The 18,819-nt window shown below is 41.2% G+C and overlaps 1 protein-coding gene across 15 annotated transcripts in view; it reads left to right on the plus strand.

The window, feature by feature from the left end:
• Positions 1–18,819, plus strand: part of LOC110495966 (muscleblind-like protein 2a) — a 73,729-nt gene that overhangs the window by 11,069 nt on the left and 43,841 nt on the right. For all 15 annotated transcript variants that reach the window (XM_021571522.2, XM_021571521.2, XM_021571526.2 and 12 more), the window contains exon 2: positions 5,844–6,730. In XM_021571522.2, the coding sequence (XP_021427197.2) occupies positions 6,557–6,730 (174 nt within the window). In that variant the 5' untranslated portion in view covers positions 5,844–6,556. The remainder of the gene's footprint in view (positions 1–5,843; positions 6,731–18,819) is intronic.

The following is an 18,819-nucleotide window of genomic DNA, read 5'->3' on the forward strand; positions in this document are numbered from 1 at the left end:
GCCTGTCTGCAAGGAAATTGAAACATTGTATCAACTTGGTCCAGTAGGAAGTCAATCTAACAAACTTACAACCTTGTATAAAATATTCTGGACCCTCTTTTTCCCGGGACAGACACAGCTGTAGGCACGCTGAGTGGTTATGGAAAGGGAGATTTTAAAAAAAATAGGCTACATTGAGGAATTATTGTCATTCTGAATGGATGTTAAAACAGACTTTGTTTACTTGCTGTTTGAGGTGAAGGAAAATAATTTGGGAAGTTCCACAGCTTATTAGTGGTGTAGAGTTAAGACGATCAGAAATACTATCAGATTTCCAAATGGGCACATTTATAAGTCTACATTTGCGTGCAGGCCAAGTAGCCTAGGCCTACTTCTATGCATAATCGGATGCATGTCCTTGCTCAACAGAAGCGCTCCAAACAAAACACAATTAATAAATTGACAACTCGTAAATGGAATGAAATAAACCAAAACTTGTTTATCACAAGTGTAGCCTAGGTTGTGCGCTCTGCAAATAACATGTCCACTCCGACAATGAGAACTGTGAAAGACTGTAGTAGTAATTAATAATAATAAAACAATAATACTTTGAATGCATTAACCTAAATTAGTAACCAAACGAACCTTGTAAATTAGAAATTTGGGGAATTAACAGTAAATGCACTACAGGTGTGCCATCCCCACAGCCTCCGAAATGGATTAGTCCACAGAGACGTCAATCAAGATGTGAAATTATTTTATTTTATTGCAACTGCTGAACTTAAAAATTATTGGTTGACCAACAGCCTATCGACCAAACAATTGACCAGTCGACTAAATGAAGTCCGCCCTAATTTTCATCCATATTGAGTGAAACGTTGGGCAATTACAGCACTTTTTGTTCATAGTCTCCCCATTTTTAAGGGGACCAAAAGTATTGGGAGAAATTTGTCTGTGTATTAAAGTAGTAAAAGGTTTGTTTTTGGTCCCATGTTCCTAGCGCGCAATGACTATATCAAGCTTGTGACTACAAATTGGTTGGATGCATTTGCTGTTTGATTTGGTTGTTATAGATTATTTTGTGCCCAATTGAAATGAATGGTATATATTGTGTCATTTTGGAGTCACCTTTTATTGTAAATAAGAGTAGAATATGTTTCTAAACTAGATGAGAAAGTAACAGATGCACAAATATCATACCCCCAAGACATGCTAACCTCTTACCATTAAAATAACAGGAGAGGTTAGCATATTTTGGGGGGGTATGATATTTGTGTGTCGAACTTTCTCACTCATCATTATTCACGATTCATTCAGGATTAGCCGTAATCATGGTAGCATCCACATGAATGTAGAAGTGTTTCGAAACATATATTTTTTTGTTTACAATAAGTGACTCAAATTACACCATACATTATTTACCATTCATTTCTAAAGATTGTTTAATGAGAATGTGACTATAATATTGTAAATTCACCCATAAAGTATGCCTATATGTTGGTTTCCAGGTCCAGAAATGGTGCATCATGGCTGATAATGGTTAGGCCTACTTTAACTTAGCACCAGCAGCTTGTTGCATGGTTATAGTTGTAGATATGGAATTTTATTTTTTAATTCTAACTTTATATTTAAGCTTTAACTTTATCTTTAAGCAGACCTGAAGGTGACTGAACTGCCCATGATATCGAGCCAAGCGATCAAAGATAGACCGCCTATCTTACAGTAGGCTACTGCCATGGCTTTTACTGTCTGGACTCGTATTCTTTCATGACCACTAAAGCTACTCTCTCAAAGTTGACTATGATTTGTACATAGGTCTATTTGTTTGTATGGAGTCCGACCAATGTCTCTTGTTCATTGTGGAGTGCAGTATGCTCACTATGCTAGTGTTGTTGTACTTATTTTGCCCCATGTCTTTGAATGGAGGGATCTGTGGGATATGAAACAGTGAAGAGAATTCTAAACAGCAGCTGCAGCTTTTTACAACCCTCCCTCCCTTCTTTGCCTGCCCCACCCCCACTTCCTTCTCCCAGTTATCACCAGAAAGTATTTCCAGATGTTCTAAGGGAAAGAGGCTCCCTGCACGGTAGTCGGTTTGAAATGGATTCAAAAAGCAAGCTAAAGGCTAGGCTATGTCCCTTTTTTAAAAATTTGATCTATCAAGTCCTTTTCCCCCTCCCCAACCTGAGTAGCCGGAGGACATTGCCTGAAAACAAATGCAGAGCGAGAGGTGCGAGACTCCTATTCTCTCTCTGTGAATTGAAAATCCACTGGCCGTATCAATGATCTGACGTCTAATTTGACTGGTCTTGTCTGGTGGGTGTTGAGGCACTCTAGGTACCCAGGCAGTGGCGTAATCGTGTCTGGCACATGCATCTGTCTCGGTCTCTCTTGCTCTGCCTGTTGGATGGCTTCCCGGAATACTGCTGCGCTGCACGTTTTCTATTAGCTAGCGGCTCTCGTCACAGCATTACTCGACAGGGTGGGTGGACCCCAGGGGCTTTGTCCCTCCTGTCCCGCACTGGCTTGGCTTACTGCACTCTTGCTGTCTCATTGCACAGGGGTCGTTGCCATTCTCCGCTCTGCTTTGTATTCAACACGCCTGATGGCTGCGCCGGGCGAATTGGCGCACAATGACGCAAAGTAATGATCGGGAACTCAGACCAAGTGGCAGCTGAATAACCTCGCAACTGCCCTCTGTTGGCTTACACAACACTTCAAGCCAGCCTCCTCCTACCTAGCCACACACAAACAAGGGCGCACGCAGACTCTCTCTCACACACACACACACACAACCCCCACTAAAAACAGGGTGCCAGTCATCTGTATATCAATGTGTTTTTGACAGTCATATTATTCTCCATTTCTCAATGTTTGGCTTTGGCCCTACATTTCTAGGGCACAAGCTTAAGTTTTGGGGGTCAAGTCCAGTGGTGTAAAGTACTTAAGTCGTTTTTTTTTAGGTATCTGTACTTTACTTTCCCATTTTATATTTTTGACTTCACTAGATTCCGAAAGAAAACGATGTACTTTTTATTCCATACATCTTCCCTGACACCCAAAAGTACTTGTTACATTTTCAATGCTTAGCAGGACAGGAAAGTGGTCCAATTCACTCACTTATCAAGAGAACATCCCTGGTCATCCCTACTGCCTCTGATCTGAAGGACTCACAAACACAAATGCGTCGTTTGTAAATGTCTGTGCGTTGGAGTGTAAAAAAGAAAAAGAAAAAAGAAAATACATTGTGCCATCTGATTTTGTTATTATAAGCAATTTGAAATTACAGTGCCTTGCGAAAGTATTCGGCCCCCTTGAACTTTGCAACCTTTTGCCACATTTCAGGCTTCAAACATAAAGATATAAAACTGTATTTTTTGTGAAGAATCAACAACAAGTGGGACACAATCATGAAGTGGAACGACATTTATTGGATATTTCAAACTTTTTTAACAAATCAAAAACTGAAAAATTGGGCGTGCAAAATTATTCAGCCCCCTTAAGTTAATACTTTGTAGCGCCACCTTTTGCTGCGATTACAGCTGTAAGTCGCTTGGGGTATGTCTCTATCAGTTTTGCACATCGAGAGACTGAAATTTTGTCCCATTCCTCCTTGCAAAACAGCTCGAGCTCAGTGAGGTTGGATGGAGAGCATTTGTGAACAGCAGTTTTCAGTTCTTTCCACAGATTCTCGATTGGATTCAGGTCTGGACTTTGACTTGGCCATTCTAACACCTGGATATGTTTATTTTTGAACCATTCCATTGTAGATTTTGCTTTATGTTTTGGATCATTGTCTTGTTGGAAGACAAATCTCCGTCCCAGTCTCAGGTCTTTTGCAGACTCCATCAGGTTTTCTTCCAGAATGGTCTTGTATTTGGCTCCATCCATCTTCCCATCAATTTTAACCATCTTCCCTGTCCCTGCTGAAGAAAAGCAGGCCCAAACCATGATGCTGCCACCACCATGTTTGACAGTGGGGATGGTGTGTTCAGCTGTGTTGCTTTTACGCCAAACATAACGTTTTGCATTGTTGCCAAAAAGTTCAATTTTGGTTTCATCTGACCAGAGCACCTTCTTCCAACGGTGTTTGGTGTGTCTCCCAGGTGGCTTGTGGCAAACTTTAAACAACACTTTTTATGGATATCTTTAAGAAATGGCTTTCTTGCCACTCTTCCATAAAGGCCAGATTTGTGCAATATACGACTGATTGTTGTCCTATGGACAGAGTCTCCCACCTCAGCTGTAGCTCTCTGCAGTTCATCCAGAGTGATCATGGGCCTCTTGGCTGCATCTCTGATCAGTCTTCTCCTTGTATGAGCTGAAAGTTTAGAGGGATGGCCAGGTCTTGGTAGATTTGCAGTGGTCTGATACTCCTTCCATTTCAATATTATCGCTTGCACAGTGCTCCTTGGGATGTTTAATGCTTGGGAAATCTTTTTGTATCCAAATCCGGCTTTAAACTTCTTCACAACAGTATCTCGGACCTGCCTGGTGTGTTCCTTGTTCTTCATGATGCTCTCTGCGCTTTTAACGGACCTCTGAGACTATCACAGTGCAGGTGCATTTATACGGAGACTTGATTACACAACAGGTGGATTGTATTTATCATCATTAGTCATTTAGGTCAACATTGGATCATTCAGAGATCCTCACTGAACTTCTGGAGAGAGTTTGCAGCACTGAAAGTAAAGGGGCTGAATAATTTTGCACGGCCAATTTTTCAGTTTTTGATTTGTTAAAAAAGTTTGAAATATCCAATAAATGTCGTTCCACTTCATGATTGTGTCCCACTTGTTGTTGATTCTTCACAAAAAAATACAGTTTTATATCTTTATGTTTGAAGCCTGAAATGTGGCAAAAGGTCGCAAAGTTCAAGGGGGCCGAATACTTTCGCAAGGCACTGTATGTATACTTTTACTTTTGATACTTAAGTATATTTAAAACCAAATACTTTTACTCAAGCAGTATTTTTCTGGCTGACTTTTTAAAACTTTTACCTTCGTAGAAAATTACTCAAGTATCTTTTACTTTTACTCAAGTATGACAATTGGGTATTTTTTCCACTACTGGTAAAGTCTACTAGTTAAAGTTAGGACGGGACAGAATAGGCCATGAAATTGACATAATAAAATGTTCTTATAGCTTAAGCTTGTTCCGATTTGGAGGGCTTGACCGAATTCTTGACAATGGATCAGAATTATATTGGCAGCCTGTCTGCGTGACATTTTGTTTTACATTTTCCCCTTGGCGGTGTATAGATAGAAATGTTGGAATTGTTAAGCAAATTTTCTGCAGTTCTAAAAATTTCTCCATCAAGTTGAAATATATATTTTTATGATTTTTAAAGCTAGTTTCCTGCAATTCTATGCATTTTGCCATGGCTGATGCTGTTATTTTGCTTTCACATAATAACAATGTATAATATTTCTAAATTAATTGTTTTTTGAATGTTCTATTATTTTCTACATAGCTTACTTTTATGTCTGGTTTTAGTCATTTAAGTTTCCACTGAAAGCGTTTTTCCATCCCAAAAATTGTATGAAATAGAAACATTTTTAGCGGCCTGCCCAAGTAGTACAAAGGCAGAAACATCTCTGAATACTTTTGCCTATGGGTCTGTATTGTTTAAGAACATTCACAGCTTTATCTTGTGAACAGTGGATTTATTGTCATTTTATTTATTTTTCTAGAGTTTTCTAATTGATTGTTCACTAATTGATTTGGGGAAATAATGCTGTCCCCAGCAATACTTTTCCACTTTATTTCATGAACTGTTTTAGCTTAAAATAAAAAAAACAGACTGTTGCATTAATGCCTCAGGCACTACTCCTCTGAAAATAACCCCTCTCTCTCTCACACAGATCGTCGACAGAAAGTGCCTTGTCAGACATCCCTACTTGAGCTGCCTGCCTGCACGTCACCTCCACCAAGCATGCAACATTCCCTCCCTCGCTGTGACAGAAGATAGCTCAACCTCAGCCCCTGCCCTACCAACTCATCTTTATCTGGCTCCGTCGCTGCGCTGCCTCAGAAACCCAAGCAGAAATATTTAACTGCAGCGGTTGGGGGAACTGGCCGGACTCTCTGCCAAAACAGAGTGCTGACTGACTCATTCGGAGAAGTTTAGTCAATACCCAACCCACCGTATGCACAAATTTATATTCTCGCCCAAGCAGTGCCATCACCCTCGAAATAGCACCAGTTTCAGTTATCTTCCCCACCCCCTCCCCCCTTCTTCACACTACCACCACATTCGGACGGTCCATCAGTCCACCCTGCCTCTGAGCATGCCCCCGTTGACCTGTCAGTGGCCTGCACCTGGGACTAACTGATTGACGAGCGACGTCTCTTGATTGACAGCTTCTCTGATAGCCGCCATCTCCCAAGCTGCGCCCACATCCAGGTTGCAAGTCCACCAACTCTGCTGCTCTGAAGTCCGCAAGGGCAAACGACTTTCACTGACCCACAATTTTTTTTGCTACACTTTTAGTTGTTTTTTTAGCACACTGAAGAGCCATTAGAGTATAGCCTCTCCTTAAACAAGTGGCTAGCTTTACCCCACCCCGGCATTGCTATGGCTTTAAATATTGCTTCGATGCGAGACACAAAATGGCTGACGCTGGAGGTGTGCCGACAGTTCCAGAGGGGGACATGTTCGCGGAGTGACGAGGAATGCAAATTTGCGCACCCGCCCAAAAGCTGCCAGGTGGAGAACGGAAGGGTGATTGCCTGCTTTGACTCGCTAAAGGTAAGGAATGCAGAGCACAGATAAAGCGGAAGTATTTATTCTAAAGCACATGGCAGGATCTGGCCCATGACACATTTTTGTCAGGCCCGTTCTGTGCGCCAAAAGCGGTGCATTGCCACACACTCCTCCTCCCAGAGACCCACACACACACCTACCCATGAGCCAGCCAGTGTGCTGTATTTTATCATCACTAAACATTTGCAGCATCCCCAACTGTTTGACAACCAATATGACATTATTAGATAAAGGATTCACATGTGAGTGTGGTGAGTCAACAGTTTGATACGCTCCCAAAGTGCGCAGTGGAGAAAAAGTGCATGGACACTTGCCACAGTCCTAGGCTACTAAAATGTTGGAGTCTGGCTTCAGTTTTTTAAAGCTTGACAATGAATAATCAAAAAACTAAACATGCAACAAAACACCTTGCAAAGGGTATACCTATAGGCCTGTTATAGCAACATACAGCTGCTTTCAACTACCTGTGATCCATGCAGTGCGAAAAATTATAAACATATTTTAAGTTTAAATGTTACAACAACTTACCTACTTTTTTGTTATTTGCAATTTTGAAATACTTTTTGATTAGGGTTGTAGCATATTATGCACCTCTGCAAGCATAGCAGCAAAGGCTGGACAATTATTATTTATTTTGTTTAATGTTAAAATGCTCTATCCAGCATCCTATGTACATTTTTAATGAACATATTTTTCTAAAAACAAACAGGCTATGTCTGACCCACAACTTTTTTTTTACAGTGATTGAGTTTGACTCCCCTGTTCTAAGGGCTTCTGTGGTATCGCTCTTCAAATCCTTTGCTCATTAAATTGGGACAGATTTACTGTAAATTTAAATTGGGCACTACAGAGTGCCATTTCATAATGGCTTCACTTTTACCCTGGTTTTAATAGATCTGTCTTGCTGTAGGCCTAATCATTGTTAAACAACTCCCTAATTATAGTAAGTTTAAAACAGCCTGTTAACTTCTCTGGGATATTCGGGACAGTAGCGTCCCACCTCGACAACAGCCAGTGAAAGTGCAGGGCGCCAAATTCAAAACAACAGAAATCTCATAATTAAAATTCCTCAAGCATACAAGTATTTTACACCATTTTAAAGAAACTTCTTGTTAATCCAGCCACAGTGTCTGATTTAAAATAGGCTTTACGGCGAAAGCACACCAAACGATTGTTAGGTAAGCACCTAGTCACAGAAAAACACACAGCCATTTTCCCAGCCAAATAGAGGAGTCACAAAAAGCAGAAATAGAGAGAAAATGAATCACTAACTTTTTATGATCTTCATCAGACAACACTCATGTTACACAATACATGTACAGTGGGGCAAAAAAGTATTTAGTCAGCCACCAATTGTGCAAATTCTCCCACTTAAAAAGATGAGAGGCCTGTAATTTTCATCATAGGTACACTTCAACTATGACAGACAAAATGAGAAGAAAAAAAACATAAGTATTTGGTCAATACCAAAAGTTTATCTCAATACTTTGTTATATACCCTTTGTTGGCAATGACAGAGGTCAAATGTTTTCTGTAAGTCTTCACACACTGTTGCTGGTATTTTGGGCCATTCCTCTATGCAGATCTCCTCTAGAGCAGTGATGTTTTGGGGCTGTTGCTGGGCAACACAGACTTTCAACTCCCTCCAAAGATTTTCAATGGGGTTGAGATCTGGAGACTGGCTAGGCCACTCCAGGACCTTGAAATGCTTCTTACGAAGCCACTCCTTCATTGCCCGGGCGATGTGTTTGGGAACATTGTCATGCTGAAAGACCCAGCCACGTTTCATCTTCAATACCCTTGCTGATGGAAGGAGGTTTTCACTTAAAATCTCACGATACATGGCCCCATTCATTCTTTCCTTTACACAGATCAGTCGTCCTGGTCCCTTAGCAGAAAAACAGCCCCAAAGCATGATGTTTCCACCCCCATGCTTCAGAGTAGGTATGGTGTTCTTTGGATGCAACTCATCATTCTTTGCCCTCCAAACACGACGAGTTGAGTTTTTACCAAAAAGTTATATTTTGGTTTCATCTGACCATATGACATTCTCCCAATCTTCTTCTGGATCATCCAAATGATCTCTAGCAAACTTCAGACGGGCCTGGACATGTACTGGCTTAAGCAGGGGGACACATCTGGCACTGCAGGATTTAAGTCCCTGGCGGCGTAGTGTGTTACTGATGGTAGGCTTTGTTACTTTGGTCCCAGCTCTCTGCAGGTCATTCACTAGGTCCCCTCGTGTGGTTCTGGGATTTTTGCTCACCGTTCTTGTGATCATTTTGACCCCACGGGGTGAGATCTTGCGTGGATCCCCAGATCGAGGGAGAATATCAGTGGTCTTGTATGTCTTCCATTTCCTAATAACTGCTCCCACAGTTGATTTCTTCAAACCAAGCTGCTTACCTATTGCAGATTCAGTCTTCCCAGCCTGGTGCAGGTCTACAATTTTGTTTCTGGTGTCCTTTGACAGCTCTTTGGTCTTGGCCATAGTGGAGTTTGGAGTGTGACTGTTTGAGGTTGTGGACAGGTGTCTTTTATACTGATAAGTTCAAACAGGTGCCATTGATACAGGTAACGAGTGGAGGACAGAGGAGCCTCTTAAAGAAGAAGTTGCAGGTCTGTGAGAGCCAGAAATCTTGCTTGTTTGTAGGTGACCACATACTTATTTTCAACCATAATTTGTAAATAAATTCATTAAAAATCCTACAATGTGATTTTCTGGATTTTTTTTCTTCTCATTTTGTCTGTCATAGTTGAAGTGCACCTATGATGAGAATTACAGGCCTCTCTCATCTTTTTTTAAGTGGGAGAACTTGCACAATTGGTGGCTGACTAAATACTTTTTTGCCCCACTGTATGTTTTGTTAGATAAAGTTCATATTTATATCCAAATATCTGAGTTTACATTGGCGTGTTATGTTCAGTAGTTCCAAAACATCTGGTGATTTTGAAGAGAGCCACATCAATTTACAGAAATACGCATAATAAACATTGCTAAAAGATACAAGTGTTATACATGGAACTTTAGATAAACTTCTCCTTAATGCAACCGCTGTGTCAGATTTCAAAAAAGCTTTACCGAAAAAGCACACCATGTAATAATCTGAGTACAGCACTCAGACAACAAAACAGACAAACAGATATCCGCCATGTTGTACAGTCAAAAGAAGTCAGAAATAGCATTATAAATATTCACTTACCTTTGATTATCTTCATCAGAATGCACTCCCAGGAATCCCAGTTCCACAATAAATGTTTGATTTGTTCGATAAATTCCATAATTTATGTCCAAATACCTCCTTTTTGTTCGCATTTAGTACATAATCCAAACTCACAACGCGCAAGTCCAAGCGAAAGTTCAGACTAAGTTATATTACAGTTCGTAGAAACATGTCATATGAAGTATAGAATCAATCTTTAGGATGTTTTTATCATAAATCTTCAATAATGTTCCAACCGGAGAATTCCTTTGTCTGCAGAATTGCAATGGAACGCAAGCGAACTCTCACGTGAACGCGCGTGGTCAGCTCATGGCACTCTGCCAGAGCCCTGACTCAATCCCCTCTCATTCGTCCCCACTTCACAGCAGAAGCCTCAAACAAGGTTCTAAAGACTGTTGACATCTAGTGGAAGCCTTAGGAAGTGCAATATGACCCCATAGACACTGTGTATTCGATAGGCAATTAGTTGAAAAACTACAAACCTACGATTTCCCACTTCCTGGTTGGATTTTTTTCTCAGGTTTTTGCCTGCCATATAAGTTCTGTTATACTCACAGACATCATTCAAACAGTTTTAGAAACTTCAGTGTTTTCTATCCAAATCTACTAATAGTATGCATATATTAGCAACTGGGCCTGAGTAGCAGGCAGTTTACTCTGGGCACCTTATTCATCCAAGCTACTCAATACTGCCCCCCAGTCCCAAAGAAGTTAAGGTATCTTTATATATTCAATCGAAGCAAATTAGCTTGGCCTATTACATAACAACTTTGTAATATGAGGGGAATCATTCTGGAGCAGGTAATGGGTAAACAACGTGCTATAAATCATTCATACCACAGTATCATGTAAGTACACCTGATTTTAAAATGTTGCTGTTCCAATGCTAGGGGGGGTGCTCAAATTAGTGTGTCAGTTCTCCACGCAATGCCAGAGTCAGACGAGCTTGACCTATAGCGCAAAATGTCAGAGGTCTTCTGTTGTGATCACTGCCACCAGTTGTGGGTTATATGTTTAGCTCTGTTACCATTCCACGTCCATCCTTTATACTAGTGTCTAACATCTGATCGGTGTAGAGGTGTCCGATGGTTCTATTTCTAGACTTTTGTCAGCTGTTACACAAAACATCTTGAATAAGGCGAATGGTTTTTATTTAGCTTATGCAAGCATTTGTTGTAATAGCAATAGCATAAAACTACAAGAGTATGCTGCATGGTCACTTTATTTGGATAGTCCCATATAGATGATCAACAGATACGATAAACACACTATCTGTTGATCAGCACATTCTTGCGACTGTTACGAAAGGGTTATGGTTTGGTTTCGAATATGAGTTAGGGTAACATTTTGTTTTAGACATTGAAAAGACCTAGGCCGATACTGCAATCATGGTGCCTCGTAATCCAATAATTCAACAAGGAATCAATAAGAAAATCAAGTACAAATAAATCCCTGAGAAAGTTCAAGATGAAAGAACCTGACAATAACCTCATATTAAAAGCAGGTCCCCTTACATAACATTACACAGCGAACTACTGCAGTGGGGGTGGGGGAGTGCAGGCTCCCTTGTTTTTAAGACAGCGGCAGCAGTAGCTGCAATAAACCTTGGAAACCTACCCAGTGACAATGATGAATGACCAGAGAAACTGGAGCAGGTATCTTGCCGAACAATAGTCATACGTCACAATGCCTTAGCTTTTTAGATGAAAGTGTGAGCTTTTGCAGCAATTTTAAAGGGACACCAACCAGAAGGTTATGCTGTGTTTATAACACAATCTTCAAGGTCATGCTTTGGGTCAAAGGCAGAAGTGTGAGATGCGCTTTTTACATGATACCAATACTGGGAACTCACTGTTGGTTTGTTATTATTCTGGGGCTGTTCCCGCTGTCGCTGACCCCTTAAGAATGTGGGTTAAGGTCAATGTGCATTCTACATGATACAAACTCTCTGTCCAGCAAGATTTAGGGCCAATATACTATACTTTTCATTTGCAAATTGTGAATGTCATCATCTGTAATGATCACCACCACCTTGGCATGTGTGGATTTCTGCCTGCTTCAGTTCAGAATCAAACCCAATAACCACTCTATAACTACATGAGTATTGGCAGCTCTATGTCATTTAGAGGCAACACGCTGTTGAAAAAGGCATTGTATTTATGGGGACATCAGCTGTTTTCTTGGCAACCCCCTTGTTATTTGTAAATCCCTGTGAGTTATTGCAGAGCAATCGGCCAATTGACTGGCGGTCTATTACAGCTGCCCGGCTCCGTTCAAACCCTGCAACAGCTTAATGGGTTTACAGCTGACTCCAATTGGGATCGATTTGTAATCGTGCCGCGTAAGGACCTGATGTCCGTTCTCCGGGTGTTAGCCTACGTTCTGTCGAGACGCAAACTGCATTGAAATGTCTGATTCGTCACTGACATTTAAATGCGATGTTATTGTTCATATGAAGTGTAAAACAGATACTGAGATGCAACAGAGTCAAATATGAAGGAACTAACTGCAAGGCTGTGTTGAAACGGTGTGTCCTCCTAACCCTCTTTGTAAACTCAGTGTTATTCTGGTTGTTATCTGGGGGAGCCCTGTTCTGCTGACCTGTCCCTCCGAGGCATATCCTCATGTGCCTCGGGAGCCAGTTGAGACATCACCACCAGGCCAATGTCAGAGTCCGAGCTGTCTACTATTATGTCTGCCTGCCTAGATCCTCCTCCGCCACCCCATCTGTGACCAAGGTTATCTAGCCTGTCTGTAGTGCGAGGCGTGACACGGGGAGATCTGAAGGGATCCATTCAAAGGCGTAACCTCAGAGAGGTGAGGTAGAGATACTCTGCTGCATAGAGGCATAAGGCGAGACGAGAACAGAACAGCCAGGCCTTTCAGCCTTCTCGTAAAACCCCCAGAGGCATGACAGTCACCCGACCAAGAGGTTCCACGGGGCGGGGGCAGGGCAGTGAGACAGATGCCAGTCAGGCCACTGGCAGCAGAGCCCAGATAAACGCTGGCAGGATTGACCTGCAGAGGCAGGTTTGAACAACAGGCTTTGCATTCTCCCACCTCTGTGTGCTTTGCATTTATAAGAAGTGCAAGAGAAATTCTGTCACAGGCATCGTTTATGTTCACCGTGCCGTTGTGACTTTGTGACTTTGTCTTGCTGCTCTCAACATTTCATACGGTCTTGTGGATTGCGTTCGTCGTTTCAGTTACTTTTCTCTCCTGATGGACAGAAGTTGTGTGTCGCATACACACTTTGTGTGTGTAAAGCACAATATGTTATCATTACTGTAGGCAAAACTGTCCCTTAAAATAATCTGGGTTTATAAACTAGGTTTGGTTTGAGCTAAGACACATTCAGGATTAATTGGAGTGAGCCTTCCCCCAGAGCAGGTTAGAGCTGAATGATGTGTTGCCATAGCAATTTACCTGGCTAAAAGGTGAGCCACCTTCGTGACAACGGTTATCCGGTTTTGATTTCAGAATTGGCCTAAGTTTGCTCACTTACTCCTCTCACGCTTTGTGGCATAGGCTACAGGTTTTTCTTTGAACTAACCTGGCAACAGTCAGACTACTGTCCAAGGGAACGATGACCGTGAAGGAGGAGGGATTGGGGGACAGCACTGAAGGACAGAAGCTATTTATGAAAACACAAATGCCGGAGTCATGTGATTGTGTCATGGTGGCTGTGAGTGAATAGCCTGTTGTTGAGTGCCGCCTGTTACTGACAAGTCTAGGGGTATAACAGTTTACCAAACCCACCTTTTCGGTACATATTGCAGTTTTGGTTTTGTGGTCATGATTTGGTTTCGGTACAGCGTGAACATTTAATGCCAACCGTTACTGTAGTTTTTGTTTATTTAAGAAAATCCAAAGTGTTGGTATTCCTGATTTCCATATATGATCATGAGTCATATCATGCCTGATGGGAGCACCATCAGGAATACCAACACTTTAGATTTTCTTAAATGAAAACGCACAATTAGTCATCAACAACAGTATTATAAAGTGCAATATCTGTGTGAAATCAATATGTAAACATCACTCAGACATTATATAGGCCTATGCTACAATATGCGCTCTTGTTACTCATAAAGGAGGCGTCTGCCCTGTTAAGCCCTGGAGGTCCATAAACCTGTAGTAAGTGCAATACAGGGTGCATTGGCCAATTCATTTACAACTTCGACTTAAGCTTCCTTATAGAGGTGAGTAGGCTGAAATGGGTGCGAGAGGGCGACGTTCATAAGGTGGCTTGAGCACTTTTACGTGGTGCTGAAATTCCCTATTCTTCTCAACCACCAAGAATGGCCGCATTCCACGGCTATAAACATACCTATCACTCATAACTTCTTTGTCCCGGTCAGAATCCTCTGCTTGTGTTTTTTTATTTTTATGTTTCCGTCTTTCTCCGGTGGTAGGAATACTGGGGTGATTTCAGTGTAACTGTGTCGGCAGCTGCGTAGGCCATTCTCGTTGAGCAGTGGCACTACACTATTTTTGTCCATCGCCTTTGGGGACATTTTGGCTCCCCAGTAGATTAAACTGGATATTCAAACATTGATAGAATCCTCCTGGTTTATCGACCCCACCACTCGCCATCATACATACAGTGCCTTGCGAAAGTATTCGGCCCCCTTGAACTTTGCGACCTTTTGCCACATTTCAGGCTTCAAACATAAAGATATAAAACTGTATTTTTTTGTGAAGAATCAACAACAAGTGGGACACAATCATGAAGTGGAACGACATTTATTGGATATTTCAAACTTTTTTAACAAATCAAAAATTGGGCGTGCAAAATTATTCAGCCCACTTAAGTTAATACTTTGTAGCGCCACCTTTTGCTGCGATTACAGCTGTAAGTCGCTTGGGGTATGTCTCTATCAGCCAGCCAACCCTGGTATACAAAGTGCAGTGGTGCATAAGGGTTTTGCAGTTTAAAATAAATCTCAAAGTGCCATGGTAAAAGGTGTCAATTGATCTCAAACACTGAGCGGAAGCATTCATATATAAAATATCCCCATAGTCTAGTAAGGGCATAAATGTAGCTGATACTAGCCTCCTTCTGGCTTCAAAAGAAAAAACAGCCTTATTCCTAAAATAAAATCCCAATTTCAGCTTAAATTGTTTTGTAAGTTGTTGAATATGCAATTTAAAAGAGAGGCCGTCATCAATTAAAATTCCAAGATATTTGAGGTTACATCCTCAATCTCCTTGCCCTGACAGGTAGTAAGTAATAGGTGAAAGGTTCAGAGGTCTATGTCTTGCTTTAGAAAAGACCATTAGTTTAGTTTTGTCAGTATTGAGGATAAGCTTCAATTGACACAAGGTATGTTGAACAGTATAAAAAGCAGTTTACAAGTTCTGGATAGCTTTTGTAAGAGACGAGGCACAACAGTAAATAACAGTATCATTAGCATGAAAATGAAGTTGCGCATTTTGGACATTTTTGTCTAAATCATTTATATTAATAGTGAATGAAAGTACAGAGCCTTGAGGCGCACCATTAAAGACAGACAATTTAACAGACATAAGCACATCAAATTGAGTGCAAATTGAGTTCGATCAGACAGATAGTTAGCAAGCCGTGCAACTGCATGCTCTGGAAGACCTTCACTCGACAATCTCTGCCTTAGTATAGCATGATCAAATGCCTTACCGAGATCAATATAAAATGAGACACAGTGCTGTTTTTTGTCAATGGTTTCAGTGATATCATTTAAAACCTTCATGGCTGCTGTAATTGTGCTATGCTTCTTCCTGAAGCCCGATTGGTACATTGATAAAATAGATTTACTAAATAAAAGCTATTTTAGCTGTTCACTCACAAGGGTTTCAAGTATTTTCACCAGGGGTGACAGCTTTGATATTGGTCTATAATTATTTTTAAAAATTGGATCTCCCCCTTTTAAAAGTGGTAGAACAAATGATGATTTTAGGATCTTTGGAATTTCATTACATTCCAGGGTTAGATTGAACATATGTACAGTGGGGCAAAAAGGTATTTAGTCAGCCACCAATTGTGCAAGTTCTCCCACTTAAAAAGATGAGAGGCCTGTAATTTTCATCATAGGTACACTTCAACTATGACAGACAAAATTATTTTTAAAAATCCAGAAAATCACATTGTAGGATTTTTTGTAGGAAATTATGGTGGAAAATAAGTAATTGGTCTATAACAAAAGTTTCTCAATACTTTGTTATATACCCTTTGTTGGCAATGACAGAGGTCAAACGTTTTCTGTAAGTCTTCACAAGGTTTTCACATACTGTTGCTGGTATTTTGGCCCATTCCTCCATGCAGATCTCCTCTAGAGCATTGATGTTTTGGGGCTGTTGCCTGGCAACACGGACTTTCAACTCCCTCCAAAGATTTTCTATGGGGTTGAGATCTGGAGACTGGCTAGGCCACTCCAGGACCTTGAAATGCTTCTTACGAAGCCACTCCTTCGTTGCCCGGGCGGTGTGTTTGGGATCATTGTCATGCTGAAAGACCCAGCCACGTTTCATCTTCAATGCCCTTGCTGATGGAAGTAGGTTTTCACTCAAAATCTCACGATACATGGCCCCATTCTTTCTTTCCTTTACACGGATCAGTCGTCCTTGTCCCTTCGCAGAAAAACAGCCCCAAAGCATGATGTTTCCACCCCATGCTTCAGAGTAGGTATGGTGTTATTTGGATGCAACTCAGCATTCTTTGTCCTCCAAACACGACGAGTTGAGTTTTTACCAAAAAGTTCTATTTTGGTTTCAACTGACCATATGACATTCTCCCAATCTTCTTCTGGATCATCCAAATGCTCTCTAGCAAACTTCAGACGGGCCTGTTAATTAGTGCCGATTTCAAGTTTTCATAACAATCGGAAATCGGTATTTTTGGGTGCCGATTTTCCTATTATTATTATTATTATTATTATTATATATCTTTTTACACCTTTTATTTAATCTTTATATAACTAGGCAAGTCAGTTAAGAACACATTCTTATTTTCAATGACGGCCTAGGAACGGTGGGTTAACTGCCTCGTTCAGGGGAAGAAAGACCGATTTTCACCTTGTCAGCTCAGGGGATCCAATCTTGCAACCTTACAGTTAACTAGTCCAACGCAATAACGACCTGCCTCTCTCTCGTTGCACTCCACAAGGAGACTGCCTGTTACGCAAATGCAGTAAGCCAAGGTAAGTTGCTAGCTAGCGTTAAACTTATCTTATAAAAAACAATCAATCATAATCACTAGTTAACTACACATGGTTGATGATATTACTAGATATTATCTAGCGTGTCCTGTGTTGCATATAATCTGACTGAGCATACAAGTATCTAAGTATCTGGCTGTGAAATGGCTGGCTAGTTAGCGCGCGCTAATTGCATTTCAAACTTCACTCGATCTGAGCCTTGGGGTGGTTGTTCCCCTTGCTCTGCATGGGTAACGCTGCTTCAATGTGGTGGCTGTTGTCGTTGTGTTGCTGGTTCAATCCCAGGGAGGAGCGAGGAGAGGGACGGAAGCTATACTGTTACACTGGCAATACTAAAGTGCCTATAAGAACATCCAATAGTCAAAAGGTTCATGAAATACAAATGGTATAGAGGGAAATAGTCCTATAATAACTACAACCTAAAACTTCTTACCTGGGAATATTGAAGACTCATGTTAAAAGGAACCACCAGCTTTCATATGTTCTCATGTTCTGAGCAAGGAACTGAAACGTTAGCTTTCTTACATAGCACATATTGCACTTTTACTTTCTTCTCCAACACTTTGTTTTTGCGTTATTTAAACCAAACTGAACATGTTTCATTATCTACTTGAGGCTAAATTGATTTTATTGATGTATTATATTAAGTTAAAATAAGTGTTAATTCAGAATTGTTGCAATTGTCATTATTACAAAAAAAAAAAAAAAAAAAAAATGTTAAAAATATAAATCGGCCTGATTTTAAATCGGCATCGGCTTTTTTGGTCCTCCAATAATCGGTATCGGCGTTGAAAAATCATAATCGATCGACCTCTACTACATAGTGCACTATATTGGGAATAGGGTGCCATTTGGGTCACTGACATAGCCCCACCGTGTGTTTTTTCTCCCCTGTAAGAACATCTTAGCATGTGCAGTCAGGCAGGAAGCCTGGTGCAAGATTTAAACCAATTGTCAAAGATCTTGACTCGGATTCAACCAAAAACGTCCCCTGACATCTTTGAGCTCTGTGCAGCAGCCACTCCCTCATGCTTCAGTACAGGATCTGGGCAGTGGAGCATGGATTTAACTTGGCACACTTTTCAAATCTTGTTTTTTAATTTTGATCAAAATCATACCTCGCCTATTTGCTACGTTTGCGTACGAGGAAGGAATGCTTCACTTCGTCTTCGTCTTGACTTCTCACGTGTGTGTGTGTGTATATATATATATATATATATATAAGCTTGCAAAATTTTTTCTAGGGGATGGTGGGAGGACATGCATTCCTCAGGGTAATCCCCTAAACTGGGCCACACCCTCGCCTGAGCAAACACGCATGGATGGGGGAATGTATGCCAGGCAGCAAAGCATAGTAAAGCTAGTGATTTCCCCCCCAGGGTCATTCACAACAACAAAGAAGTGCTGGCTGCTGACCTGCGCTTTAACGGTAGGGCTAGCGCTACCGGTGGGGAGGAGGCCAGGCTTTGATGATCCCCCGCAGACAGCATCTTCTCTTAACAGAGGCCTCTCGACACCCCCTCCACACTCAATCACGCCAGACTTAATTTGGTCCCTTTGACGTCACTCTTCCCTGCTACTGTCTTGTGACCCGAGACAGACAGTTAATGGGACGAGGCGAAGGTTAAGTTGGCGCAGATGGTTGCTGCAGCTGATG

The sequence above is a fragment of the Oncorhynchus mykiss genome, chromosome 18, assembly GCF_013265735.2.
Source record: "Oncorhynchus mykiss isolate Arlee chromosome 18, USDA_OmykA_1.1, whole genome shotgun sequence".
In the NCBI taxonomy this organism is placed as follows: domain Eukaryota; kingdom Metazoa; phylum Chordata; class Actinopteri; order Salmoniformes; family Salmonidae; genus Oncorhynchus; species Oncorhynchus mykiss.